Source organism: Bubalus kerabau, chromosome 15 (assembly GCF_029407905.1).
Source record: "Bubalus kerabau isolate K-KA32 ecotype Philippines breed swamp buffalo chromosome 15, PCC_UOA_SB_1v2, whole genome shotgun sequence".
NCBI lineage: Eukaryota > Metazoa > Chordata > Mammalia > Artiodactyla > Bovidae > Bubalus > Bubalus kerabau.
Window position 1 is genome coordinate 48,458,389 of NC_073638.1, and position 14,557 is coordinate 48,472,945.

The 14,557-nt window shown below is 39.5% G+C and overlaps 1 protein-coding gene and 1 pseudogene across 1 annotated transcript; both read left to right on the plus strand.

Annotated features, from left to right (window-relative positions):
• Window positions 1–840: 840 nt before the first annotated feature.
• Window positions 841–2,411, plus strand: LOC129629068 (hemoglobin subunit epsilon-4-like). The gene is made up of 3 exons (XM_055548854.1): window positions 841–992; window positions 1,118–1,340; window positions 2,183–2,411. The coding sequence occupies exons 1-3, from the start codon at window positions 901–903 to the stop codon at window positions 2,309–2,311; spliced, it is 444 nt and encodes a 147-aa protein (XP_055404829.1). The 5' UTR covers window positions 841–900; the 3' UTR covers window positions 2,312–2,411.
• Window positions 2,412–6,383: 3,972 nt separating this feature from the next.
• Window positions 6,384–7,890, plus strand: LOC129627779 (hemoglobin subunit beta-like; annotated as a pseudogene).
• The last annotated feature ends 6,667 nt before the right edge of the window (window positions 7,891–14,557 follow it).

The following is a 14,557-nucleotide window of genomic DNA, read 5'->3' on the forward strand; positions in this document are numbered from 1 at the left end:
GGGCAGAAAGAGTACCCGCTTGCTAGTGTTAACAATGAAGTTATATAATCCAAAGAATGTCTGGAGGTTGTAAAGACCTCAGACCTACTCCCATAATTTACATTTTAAGATAACACTGTCCTCAGGCAAGATACATCCTTGTAAAGACAAGGTCTACTCCCATAATTAACATTTTAAGATAACAGAAGGTTTAATACAAAGACTGTCCTTAGGCAGGATACATTAATGTTATATAATCCTAAGGAATGTGGAGAAAGAAAATAAGTTTGTCCTTTCTACCTCCTTGAGAATTCCAGACCCTTCTCTCCTTGGGGACCCCTAGACTCCCTATCAACCTGCCTAGGAAATGACTCTCTCATTTCTAAACTGATGTTGGATTAGGATCATTTTTACTTTGTTACAAGAATTATAAAATTATGAGCCCCATATAAGCTTTAGAAGCATTGATAACCCAAGTAGAGCTGTGGCTTCTTCTATTAATATACCCTGGTTGAACAGCAGAACAGTGTATTGTAAACACTTGACACAACGCTCAACAGAGTTCTAAATGTTGCTCTTCCTAACTCTAGCTATGCTTCATGGTCAGTCTACTGGTCACTTCAGGAGGGGTAGTAGGGAGTTTGAGATATGAATTGCACAGTAGAGGGTAGGGGGGACAACAGCAGAGTATCCCTGATAGAGCCAGAAACACTATCAGGGACACAAATGTCCATCTTGCTGACCCACCCTTGCCCAAGTCCCACCCCTGGTGGTGGCCACCTACCCTTGACAAATAGTCTCCTTTTATTGGGGGAAGGAAGGGCCTTGGGATAGGAGATGAGGAATAAAAGGCCACACAGTGAAGAGGCAGCACAGACTTGCTTCTGGCCCATTAGGATCACCAGTAAGCTCCCAGACACCATGGTGCATTTTACTACCGAGGAGAAGGCTGCTGTTGCTAGTCTGTGGGCCAAAGTGAATGTGGAGGTGGTCGGCGGTGAGAGCCTGGCAAGGTAAGCACTGGACACAGGTAGGAGAGGATGTAGAAAAGCTGAAAGTGTTCCAGAAAAGAGGGACTGGTTAGGTTTCTTACATACTCTGACTTCTCATCTGTTCTGAGGCTCTGATCATCCTATAGGCTCCTGATCATCTACCCATGGACCCAGAGGTTCTTTGACAGTTTTGGAAACTTCTACTCTGAGTCTGCAATAATAGGCAACCCTAAGGTCAAGGCCCATGGCAGGAAGGTGCTGAACTCCTTTGGAAATGCCATTAAGCTCATGGATGACCTCAAGGGCATCTTTGCAGATCTAAGTGAGCTGCACTGTGACAAGTTGCACGTGGATCCTGAGAACTTCAGGGTGAGTTCTGGGCATGCCTGTGCTTTGTTCTTTCATCTAGGTTTCTGTGGTGTGGTTATAATGAGAACACTGACTTAAGTCTTATGCTACAGAAATATTTTTTTGGAGGTAATATTTCAGAGAAAGGCTTGATCTTGGTAGGTTGTTCCAGAGGTCAAAGGTAAGACCAAGTAATTACTCTATGACTAGTGGAGCTCACTGGTCATCTGATAATTCTGAAAAAAGAAAAAGTGTTATGAAGAACACTAACCAAACTTGAGCTATATGTTTTGGCCTGGAGAATACAAACTGAGCCATGCAGAAGAATATCTTGCCTTTGATAACGGAAATTTTGTATGAAAATTGATGAATACATTACTTTATGATTTTTGAGTTTTGAACCAGAACTAAACAGGACAAAATAAGAACAACTTCTCACAATTTTTGCCTCCTTCTTTGTCTCTAGCAAAGATGAAATGTTCTTGTATACAAGGTGCTGGATTCCTTGCCAAATGGATGTCCAAACAATCTGATGTGTGTAATATCTTGAGACACAATATGCATATCTAGTCCCCTTTCAGCACTATAATTTTACTTTTAAAATAAAGGAGAGAAGCAATCCATAGCAATGCTCTGGGGTTGGAAGTTGACAGAGAAAATGGGAGAAGGATATAACACATTGGAGGTTCAGACTGGGAGTCACTGAAGCCAATGTCAGGTCTATAATGATGCACTTTTGTGGGAACATGGCCATAAAAGCTGCTCAACCTCTTATGAAGAAGGAAACAGATGTTGTATCTATTTGCTGGAAGGGCAGCCTGAGACCTTCTCTTCATTATGTACTATTTTCTTTTTATTCCCAGCTCCTAGGCAACATGATATTGATTGTCTTGGCAACACACTTCAGCAAGGAATTTACCCCGCAGATGCAGGCTGCCTGGCAGAAGCTGACAAATGCTGTGGCTAATGCTCTGGCCCACAGGTACCACTAGTTGCCTGGCCAACCATGTTGGTGCCTGTCTGAGGGCCCAGTCTCCCTTCAGTTCCTGTCTTGAAGACAGAGCGAGAGAGCTCTGACTCCAGACATAACTCCAATATAATTCAAATGAAATAAAAGTCATGGTCTATAATGAATGTACTTGTATTTTGTCTTTGTTTTTATCTTTTATAAGTTGATTCAAAAAAAAAGAAAAAAAAAAAGCTTTACTATTGGTACTGGGAATATTGGAGATTGAAATTTTGGGGAGGTTATAGAAGGAACCCTAATAAGATTCTTTAAGAATGACTTCAGTGTGTAGTTAATTTTATGAGGGGAATGTAAACTCCTGAGATTGGCAAGGTCTTTAGAAAAAGGAAAGAAATGGAGTTACTCTAGAGAAATGCAAAATGATTGTTAATAGTGAGTTGTTAGGACACAAAGTAGGGGACATGTATAGTTTATTATTTGTATAAATGCAGGATAGAGCTCTTCTTGGTCTACCTTAATTTAATATAGAAGTCATACATTTTATAGTTATAAGTGCAGTGAAGATGGTACTTTTTAGGCACCCAATCAAGGACTGTGCTCTCAGTTGTTTCCTTGCATCTTCAATGGTACTAACGCTATATGACTTGGGAGCTCTGTGGCCTGGAACACATTACTAATTCTATTAAACCTTCGCTAGAGATAAACGCCATTAATTAGGGAAAATGATAAATTCACAATTCATCCTGTCAGGTCTAATGGACAGAAGATAAATTGGCCTTTTATAAGCAGTGTGGTAGTATAAAATTAGAAAATTTGCTTGAGAGACCAGAAAAATCAGGAAATAAAGCTATTGTTTCATGCAAAAAGAACCAGTGAAGTTTCTTGAACAGGAGAGTGACATAATGAATAGGATATTGTAGGGAAATTGATCCACGTGTGTGTATAGACCAGGCAAGGCAGAATCTACCCTGAATCTGGGCTTAGGAATTGGCTATTATTATAATAAAGCTATAGATAAAGGACTCAACTTGACAGAAGCAAGAGAAATAAGACTAAAAAATAAAATATTGGACCATTGTGGCAATGATGCCTGAAGACTTGAAACACAGTGAAATGAGAGTGGAATAGTCATGGATGACAGCCATGTTCCCTATCTGGTGAATGAGCAGAGGAAATTTCTTGACAGAAGAAGGAAAAAACCTAGACGTCTCCTGCTTGGAGCTGGTAATGGGCATAGCCACCCTTGTAAAAATCTTTTCAAATTTCTGTACTCAAGCCACTGGCATAAAGTGAAAAGCCAAAGCCTTGGAATTAACAGACAAGGTCAAAGTATTGCTCCATTGCCTTGAAACATTTAGTGAATATTTTTTTAGAATCAATTTCCTTGTTTGTGAAGTGGGATAATTATCTCTATCTCTGCCTCACAAATGATCCCTACCACCCTCACTTCTGAAGTTCCAAGGAGATGTTTGTAAAGTGTGTTGTCTGTCATTTTGCCAAGGTAGTGGTAGTGGTTTATCTGATGTTCTATGATCTAGTTTTCTTGTGCCCTGTTTCATTGTAGATTCTTGACTTGATTCCATTGTTTCTGAGCTTCATATCTAGCTATCTGACTGCTTAATATCCCATGTTGGATTGCTCAAAGGTGACTCAAATACAGTATATCCAAAACTGAACTCCTGATCATTTCCTAATTTATTTCTGCTAACTGAGCCTTCTTTTTGTGTTCCCCATCTTAATGACTATGACATCATCAACTGCTGAAGTCTGAAAATAGAGATGGTGTTTCTTCTGTTGGAGTTCTCCAAGCAGGAATACTGCAATGAGTTGCCATTCCCTTCTCCAGATCTTCCTGGCCCAGGGATCGAACCTCTGTCTCTTATATTGTAAGAAGATTCTTTTGTATCTGAGCCACCAGGGAAGCCCCATAACACCTTAATGATTATGACATCATCAGTTGCTCCAGATTGGAAACAGAGATGACAATTATATTTTCCTTCCTACTACAGTATCATTCTATATGTCTCTCATTTATTCTATTCCTATATTCATTTATACACTGAAGGCACAATAATTTTTGAAAAATACAAATCAATCATGTCACTTGAATGTCACATTGCTTGAATTTCTCAATAGTTCTACTTGACTTTCAGGTTAAAGGAAAAAAAATCTGTAACATAGTGTAAAGATCATTCATAGCATCTTCCTATCATAAATTTTTTCCCTGTCATCTGAATCACAGTCACACTGTATATCTTTCTATATACAAATCACATTATTTGAATTATTGTCCCTGGTAATTTTTAAACAGCATTATGTTATATAATGAATCTGTATTACAGCATGTGATGCAGATTCTTTTCATTGCTGTAAATATTTCATCATTTCACTGTACCATAATTTAGGAACATTAAAATTGCTACTGAATTGAGATTCTGATGCATATTGATGCTATAAGCATTCCTCTACATATCTTGCATTCCTCTACATGTCTTTGGATGCACACAAACATGCTTTTCAATTGCCAGGTCATAGGTGTTGCACATCCTCTGCTTCCGTAAGTGAAAGCGAAAGTGACTCAGTCGTGTCCGACTCTTTGCGACCCCATGAACTACACAGTCCATGGAATTCCCCAGGCCAGAATACTGGGTAGCCTTTCCCTTCTTCAGGGGATCTTACCAACCCAGGGATTGAACCCAGGTCTCCCACTTTGTAGGCAGATTCTTTACCAGTTGAGCCTACATGGAAGCCCAAGAATACTGGAGTGGGTAGCCTATCCCTTCTCCAGAGGGTCTTCCTGACCCAGGAATTGAACAGGGGTCTCCTGCACCGCAGGTGGATTCTTTACCAGCTGAGCTAACAGGGAAGCCCCTCCACTTCAGTAGACACCAACAAATATTTTCAAACATGATTATACTGTTTTACATTATTAGCAAAGTATGAACACTTTTCTTTATATACAGCCTTGCAAAATGTTGGAATTGTCAACCTCTCGTCTTCTGTATATTCTTTTCCCTTTTCCTTCCCTTTTGTTACATTATTTTCCCTTCTCCTAGGCCCTTCTTCCGTCCATCCTTCCTCCCTTCCTCCCTTTCTTCTTCTTTTCTTCCTTTCTTCCTTCTTTCCAGGTATGCTGGTGGGTTTATATTTGTATATCATTGTAGTATTATTTTGAATTGAGAAGAATGAAATTTGACTTGAATCTTCATTCCTGGGTCCATTTTCACTTTTTTCCTGAGGATGCAGATGTGGAAATTTCTGGTGTTTTCCCAGAAATCCTGTCAGACTTTATCAAGCTGAATAAGATGAATCTTGTTTGCAAGTCCTCTGCATTTTCTCTACAATCATATCATAAATATCAGATATTTTTGTTTATTTCTCATTAAATTGTTTCCATTATCCATAAACCTAGTTCAGTAGCTGCTCCATGTTCCATAAACCTAGTTCAGTAGCTGCTAGAAAGACAATATTTATGATTTTTCATTAACTTGATAGAGATTTAGTTCAATGAAGGGAATGGGTGAAATCGAATTTTGTAGCACAGAGTATTTATACAAGGAGAAACAAAACAAGTTAAATCTATGACAAAATATTTATCCATTTCAACCTCTTACAAATATTTTCAGAAACAGAGTGAAGCTCCATACAAAGTCAACTTGATAAAATATTTCCTTACTATGTCTTAGTTTTCTTACCTATTAATTCAACTTTTTATTTTCATAGATAAACTGTACTTCATAGGCTTAAACTGTAAGATACATTACACAAGATCAGACTAAAATATTTAAGCATAAATGAGACTGGGAATATATTTGTAGAGGCAATGGATGGATGAAGGAAATGAAGCTAAGAGATAAGAACAGGGAGAGTAGTTTCTGAATCTAGACACACTGGATCAGCCAATCACAGATGAAGGGCACTGAGGAACAGGAGTGCATCTTACATTCCCCCAAACCAATGAACTTGTATTATGCCCTGGGCTAATCTGCTCTCAGAGCAGAGAGGGCAGGGGGCTGGGTGGGGCTCACAAGCAAGACCAGGGCCCTTGCTGCTTACACTTGCTTCTGACACAACTTGCAGCTGCACAAACACACATCATGGTGCATCTGACTCTTGAGGGGAAGGCTACTTGTCACTGCCCTGCAGAGCAAGATGAGGGTGGCTGAAGTTGGTATGAAACCTTAGGCAGGCAGGTATTCAGCTTACAAGGCAGGCTGAAGGAGAATGAATGTCAGCTGGGTGTGTGTGGACAGAGCCATTGCCTGAGATTCTGGCAGGCACTGACTCCCTCCTTCCTTATGCTGTTTTCACCGTCTAGGCTGCTGGTTGTCTACCCCTGGACTCAGAGGTTCTTTGAGTCCTTTGGAAACTTGCCCTCTGCTGATGCTATTATGGGCAACGCTAAGGTGAAGGCCCATGACAAGAAGGTACTAGACTCCTTTACCAAAGGCCTGAAGCATGTTGACTGCCTCAAGGGTATCTTTGCTTTGCTAAGTGAGTTTCACTGTAAGAATCTGCATGTCAGTCCTGAGAACATCAGTGTGAGTCTACAGGATGCTTAATATTCTCCATCTTTTTTGTGTGTGGATAAGTTCCTATCATGGGGAGAGAGTTAAGCAGCAGGATACAGTTCAGAATGGAAAAGAGGTATTCTGGTTACATCACTATGGATTCCTCAGGACCATTTAGTTTCCTTTACTTTCTTTGTTCCCAGCCATCATTTTCTCTTACCCAATCTTGATTTTTTCTGTTTGTTATTTACAGTATCTTCTTTTTATTCAAACATTTTGAGTATTTAAAAACACTTTTATATTTTAAGTCACTTAAAATTTTATCTCATTCTTTCCCCTTACCTCTTCCTTTCAAAGCAAGGAAGACAAAATGATGCATTGCTACTTGAAATGGTTCAAAAGAATAAAAAATGATAACAGGCTATGGACTAAGACAGAAAGGCAGAAACATTTCTAAGAACGAGTTCAGGCTGATATCAGTTCAGTTCAGTCGCTGAGTCGTGTCTGACTCTTTGCAACCCCATGAATCATAGCGCGCCAGGCCTCCCTGTCCATCACCAACTCCTGGAGTTCACTCAGACTCACGTCCATTGAGTCAGTGATGCCATTCAGCCATCTCATCCTCTGTCATCCCCTTCTCCTCCTGCCCCCAATCCCTCCCAGCATCAGAGTCTTTTCCAATGAGTCAACTCTTAGCATTCGGTGGCCAAAGTACTGGAGTTTCAGCTTTAGCATCATTCCTTCCAAAGAAATCCCAGGGCTGATCTCCTTCAGAATGGACTGGCTGATATGGGTGGGTTCATATTAGGAGTAACATCTACACTTCAGACATCTTTCTACTTATATTCTAGGGGCACAGCTTGGGATGAGACTGAAATACTCTTTAGTCCAAATTGGGTGCCTCTGCTAACCATGTCCTTGTTTTTTTATTCCTTCCACACAGCTCCTTGGCAAAATACTGGTAATTACACTGGCTCAAAACTTTGGCAAGGAATTCACCCCGGAGTTCCTGGCTGCCATTCAGAAGGTGGTGGCTGGTGTGCCTAATGCCCTCACCTACAAATACCATTGGGATCCTGGCCATTTTCTTTAAAAAAAGAGAAAATTTATTTTTAATTGATTGATGATTGGTTTACAATACTGGTTTCATCACTATCATACATTAACAGGAATTAATCATAGGTGTACATATGTCCCCTCCCATTTGAATCTCCCTCCCATCTCCCACCAATTTGTACCCCTCTAGGTTATTACAGAGCCCTATTTGAATTCCTTGAGTGGATGAACATTGTGATAGCTTGCAGTGAACAGTGTCAGATTTGTGGCCTCCAGAGGAGACAATTTCAATCTGGGGCCAGAGAAGAGGCTTGATCACTCAGAGCTTTTGCATGGCAGAAGTTTTATTACAGTGAAAAAGGGACAGAGAAAGCTTCTGAGATAGACATCAGAAGAGGAACTGGAGAGTGCCCTACTTGCTAGTCTTATCAAGACCTTATATACTTTTTCCTTTGGTTACTAACAATAGAAAGGTCTTATTGAACCCTCTCTCACAACATACATTTTAAGAGAACAGGATTAGTCAGAAGAATCTTAAGAAGGAGAACCAGGTCCTCAAGCAAGATGCATTGTTGTTATATAATCATTAGTACACAGTTAAGGAAAAACATACCTTTGAGCAAGATGAATTTTTTTGTTGTTTAATCATTGAAGTGAAGTGAAGTCGTTCTTTGCGACCCCATGGACTATAGCTTTCAAGGCTCCTCTGTCCATGGAATTTTCCAGGCAAGAGTACTGGAGTAGGTTGCCATTTCCTTCTCCAGGGGATCTTCCCCACCCGGGGATCTAACCTGGGTCTCCCACATTGCAGGGAGACACTTTATCATCTGAGCTACCAGGGAAGCCATGGTAGAAGGTCAGCCTTATTCCTTGGACTGACTTTTTCAGCAATTAGAGTATATTTTGAGCATAACTTTAAAAATAGGAGGTTTGTTGCCAAACAGAAAAGGAATTTCTTAACACTCTGATGAGATAAAACTAAGGATTGACATGTTTATGAACAGCATTACTATGGCAAGACAGCATAGATAACCCTGTACTGGTCTGCAGGTCCTGAACACTGCACTGTCTGGTTCCCAAATTCCATCTGTAAAAAAGCAGCTCCACTCATTTCTCCAAGCAAATCTTACGAGCAAACAAGTCCACGTAAGGCTTCTGTCTCCAACTAAAATGGAGGAAAATGGACTATTGAAAGGGATCCTCTACTTTTTCAGACAAGACAAACGATGGGAGGTAGGAAAGCATTATGTTTTAATACAACTTGAGTCTTGTAGGTTTCTGTTGGCCTCTCATGCTCTTCCTATTTGGAGAGTAAGATCTAATCACTTGAGTTACATAGAGGTTTGGTAAAGATCAATCAGTCTTTCTCTAAGAGACTTGGCCACTGATACTACATCCACCTCAAAGGAGAATACCTAAACCATGAATGTATCCTGCCCTGGCACCATCATTAAGAATAGGCTTGGAAACAGGACTTGATGCCACTTCCTTCTTTGTCCTTCATCTAGTAAATAGGCCTCTTTGTGTCTGTGTTAGTCGCTCAGTCAGTGTCCTACTCTTGGCAACTCCATGGAGTCCGTCCGGTTTCTTTGTCCATGGGCTTCTCCAGGCAAGAATACTGGAGTGGGTTGCCATTCCGTCCTCCAGGGGATCTTCCCAACTCAGGCATTGCTGATAGATTCTTTACTGTCTGAGCCAGCAAGGAAGCCCTTTACCTTTACTTTAACCACCTAGGTTATGCATGGGTTTAAAGAGCTCTGGGCTTAAAGAAAGTTAGTCTTAAAGATTGTTGTCACAACTCAGAGTTTAAGAAAAAATGTCTTATGTGACTAAGACAAAGCAATGTAGAACAAAACATTTGTCCTTTTCTCCTCCTTGAGAGCTCCAGACCCCTTGAGCACCCTGGATTCCTTATCAGTCTATCTAAGAACTGACTCTCCAATTGGACGACTTGATTTCCCTAGATTCTTCTATTTTTTACAGTTTAACTTTTTAAGTCATTTTTCAGTTGTGATATTGCTTCTGTTGTTTTTTATGTTCCTGTTTTCAGGCCACAAGGCATGTCAGATCTTAGTCCCCTGAACAGAAATAGAATCCTTACCCCCTGCATTACACTAAGCCTTAAACACTAGACTGTCAGGAAGGTCCCAGTATTTCCCCAGATTTTATCTTCTGAACTTGGGGAAATAAAATCCACCCTCAATGGTATGGCTTCTGCCTAATAAGGAACTTTCAGCTCAATTTCCTGATTCAGTTTACTCATTTTTCCCCCCTCTAAGGATATGGGAAAGTCCCTAAGGGTCTACTGATAGGGAGGCTTTGTGTCTAATATGAGAGAACAAGGGGAATGAGAAAAGGAAGGTACCTCACATAGTCAACAATGGATGAAGCTTCTGCCTCAAAGCACAAGAACTATTAAGGTTTAAAATATACACAGGATACTGGCATTGCAGGGAATCGTGGAAAACTTCAAACCTAGACAGAAACTCCAGGCTAATTCTGATCCGTATCCACTAATTACTCAAGAAATAGTGTGCTCAATCAGAGACATAATGATTGCTCAAGAAACCATTATTAACGTTTCCCTTGTTGATACTTCCCTTGCCTGCACACTGTAGGCAACGATGCTATATTACATCAGATATTCCAAATCTAATGCATAATATCCCTCTCCCACTTGCCCCAAATAGCCTCCAAAATTAACCCCAACCTCCCATTTCAGGTAAAGCTCAGTGCTCGCATAACACTTGCTTGAATCTTTTGACCCTGGCATCAGTGAAATTTCCAGTATTGCCTAAGGAAATTCTTCCAAACCCTCCCACTCCAAGCTTTGCACATTTCTTCCTGTCTAGCATACTCACTCTGTGTGCTATATAAGGGTTTCTGCCTTTTATACTATCCTCCATGATTACCATGTCTTATACAGCAAATCCACTGTAGACAGTAAGTGTACGTTTATTAAATGAAATAATCAATGAATGAAAAATTATTTCTTGTGTCAAAACTCCTGGGAGTAGACGACAATCTTAAAAATAGGCTATTGTACAGTTTTCTTTGGTTTAGTGCTACAATATACAATGAGGAAGCACACAGGAAAGTAAATCACTGATTAGATATTTGCTTTCTGATTATAGGTAGTACAATATCTTTAGAAAATTTTTAACCTTTTATTTTATGCTGGGTGCTGCTGCTGCTAAGTCGCTTCAGTTGTGTCCGACTCTGTGCGACCCCATAGGTGGCAGCCCAACAGGCTCCCCTTTCCCTGGGATTCTCCAGGCAAGAACACTGGAGTGGGTTGCCATTTCCTTCTCCAATTCATGAAAGTGAAAAGTGAAAGTCAAGTCGCTCAGTCATGTCCGACTCTTAGCGACCCCATGGACTGCAGCCTACCAGGCTCCTCCATCAATGAGATTTTCCAGGCAAGAGTACTGGAGTGGGGTACCATTGCCTTCTCCATTCCAATTAAAACTGTTGCGATAGTTTCAAGTGCACAGCAAAGTGACTAAACCATTTATATACATGTTTCCATTCTCCCCCAAACTCCCTCCCATCCAGGCTGGCACATATCATTGATCGACTTCCCTGTGCTATACAGTAAGACCTTGTTAATTATTCATTTTAAAGACAGCAATGTGTATATGTCCATCCCAAACTCCCTAACTATCACTTGTGAAATTATTTTTGTCATATGTAAAATTGAAAGGACTTCTAGAACCTTCTAACTTGCATAAACTGAAGTGAAGTTGCTCAGTCGTGTCCAACTCTTTGCGACCCCATGGACGGAGTAGCCTGCACCAGGCTACTCCATCCATGGGATTTTTCAGGCAAGAATACTGGAGTGGGTTGCCATTTGCATGCATTTCTTTAAATCTATATCATGCTCCTGTTGATTAAATTTAGGTTTGACTACCTGAAACAGAACAAGTTGCTTCCCAGGTTATAGACAATGCATTACAGTTCACTTTTTCACAACTATATTTTGAATTATCTGAAGGCAGATGAGCTTTTAAGTATTTATTTTTTTCTCATGTCATTATACATTACAGGCACTGAGAATCCTTTACACCCCAACACTATGTTTAAAAATCACAGGGTCACATCACAGAATCAGAGACATTTCAGGAAATTTTTGGGAAGTTTCCTTTCACATTCTTGAGTACAGAAATGTCATCATAAAATTAGACATTAGGAGACAAAGAGATTTTCAAAAGTTTTGAAAGAGCGTAAGGGGAGACTGTGAGTTTCACAATCTCAAATGAGAAAACAAAGTACCCTTCTTCTTTCTAAATGTTCATAAAAGTTTTAAAAATATCTGAAGAACTTACTGTATTCTCTTTTGTTCATTCACCTTTGGAACTGCCAATCAGTCTAGGCAAGAAGTTGGGATTGAAAATCCCAATACTGGAGAATTCAAGAGAACATCACTGGGGTGGAACTTGGATGAAGTTCAAACAGTTGCTGTATTGCTGGTGTGGTGTCTCCACGTTGGGAGTGAGGAAGTCAAGGGATGGAAAGAGACTTGGCAGCTTGTTATATGTTTTCATTCCTTGTTAAACTGGAGCTTCTGTAAAAGTCTAAGAGTAAAATTAATTCCTTAATATTTGATTTTATTTGATAATTTACCCAATTGTTACTTCTAGTTCCTCCCTATCATGTTGCTTTCTAGATCATGTTCAGTATGTGGTAATGCAGATGGGGTATGTGTGGAAGAAAGAAAGATGGAAAGAGACCAGAGGCAGGGAGAGAAGAACAGAGGCAGAGAGGGAGACACAGAGAGTCAGAGACAGAGAAAAGGAGGGAAGAAGAGGAGAGGAGAGAAAGGAGAGGAGAGAGAGCAAGAAGTAAGTAATGTTGTGCATTGATTTCCATAATCATTTTAAAATCAGCCAGTTGAATGTCATGGGAATTTAGGATGCTATTCTAGATTTTCTATCTCTTAAGCCTCAGAGAAGTGCCCTGAAAGTTGGCTTTGAGAATTAATGCCTTATGTATTTGTCAAGGGTGACCAGTCTGAAGGCACGGTTCTGCCTTTCCAGACATACAGCTTCAAATTTTACTTGAAAAAGACTGCCCCTTTGTTCTTGAGAAATCAAGACCATAGCCCACTTTTGAGGTAAATAAAAGCTAATTCTGAATGAATTAAAATCTGAGCCCAGTGGGGGAAATATTAATATGGAATTGATAAACAGACACTAACTGGTCTGTAATAATTAGGATATATTTTTTCAAAATTATGGCTATGTTGATTTTACTGTTTTTAGAAAGAAATTTGACCTTTTTAAACATGAATTAGACTATAACATTCCTAAACTATTCTGTTTATGACATCTGTTTCTATGAGTTCTGCTCTTCATGAAGCATTTACTTATTTTGTTGTTGTTTTATTTTAGTTTAGTTTATTTTTGAAACAGTGCTAAAACTGAGGTAACTAAGATATTGTACATCTGGGGAAGAAGAGTAAATAAAAACTGCTTTATCTTGTAATAAATGCAAATGGAAAATAACCAAAGAAAATAGCTATTTTACCCAGAAAAATATAGATTAGATTGCTGAAATATTCTACTTGGATAATTAAAAATTGAACAGCAGAGCATGTACAAAAGAATTCTAGCTGAATGAAATTTTTGAACCAAATGATGAAACCACACATCTCTGAATGAAATGTCCTGATTCTCCTGAAGAAAGTCGATATTCATCCTCTTAATTATACTCAGAATAGGCCAGGCCTGGTATAGAACATTAGGAATTAGGTCACCTTGCCAGACTGCAATAAAGGAAAAGAAAAAAAAAAGTCTATCTCTCTCTCTGCGGACTTGTGTGAGTTTGTGCATGTGCGTGTATGCTCAACAGGGCTTTAATCAAAGTAGAGCAGACATGCGGTGGATCCCTTCACAGAGTCCAAGAAAGCTCACGATGGTGAAGATGGTAGTGGGCCTAAGAAGCATTCCAGAACTTTTTAGTGGCGACCTGGATTTGCACTTTAGGGTCTGAACATAACCCCATTTATACAACTATTCACTCTTCCTTATTTTTGCCTGAACTTTTGATGTCTGATAACAACTTTCAGACTTGTCTCTGCAGATTTAGAAGAAAAAACCCATTTCACTCTTTAATCATACCAAGTAGCAAGCATGAAAGAGAGCAACAACTCTTGCTCTGAGACTTGCATGATGGTGGCTGCAGCAGTAATCAGTACAAAAGAGGGACTCATAGACCATTCATGGCAAAGGAAGATATAAAAAAGAAGACCCAGTAGAAGAATTTGTATATATATGTATACACACACACACACATATGTATACTGGAATATTACATATTACTCAGGTGTAAAAAAGAATGAAATTTTGCCAGTTGCAACAACTTGGATGAACCTGAAGGATATTATGCTTGGTGAAATGTCACACAAAGGAAGACAAAATCTTGTATGTTGCAACTTTTACGTGGAACACAAAAAGCAAAATAAACAAATTTATATAACAAAGCAGAAACAAACTCACAGGTATAGAGAACAAACTAGTATTAACCCCTGGGGAGAGGGGATGGTCAGGATAGGGGTAGGGGATTCAGGAATACAAACTACTGTGTATAAAATAGATTAGCAACAAGGATATATTGTACAGAACAGAAAACATAGTCAATAATTTATTGCAACTTTAAATGGTGCATAGTCCTTAAAAACACTGAATCACTATGCTGTGCACCTG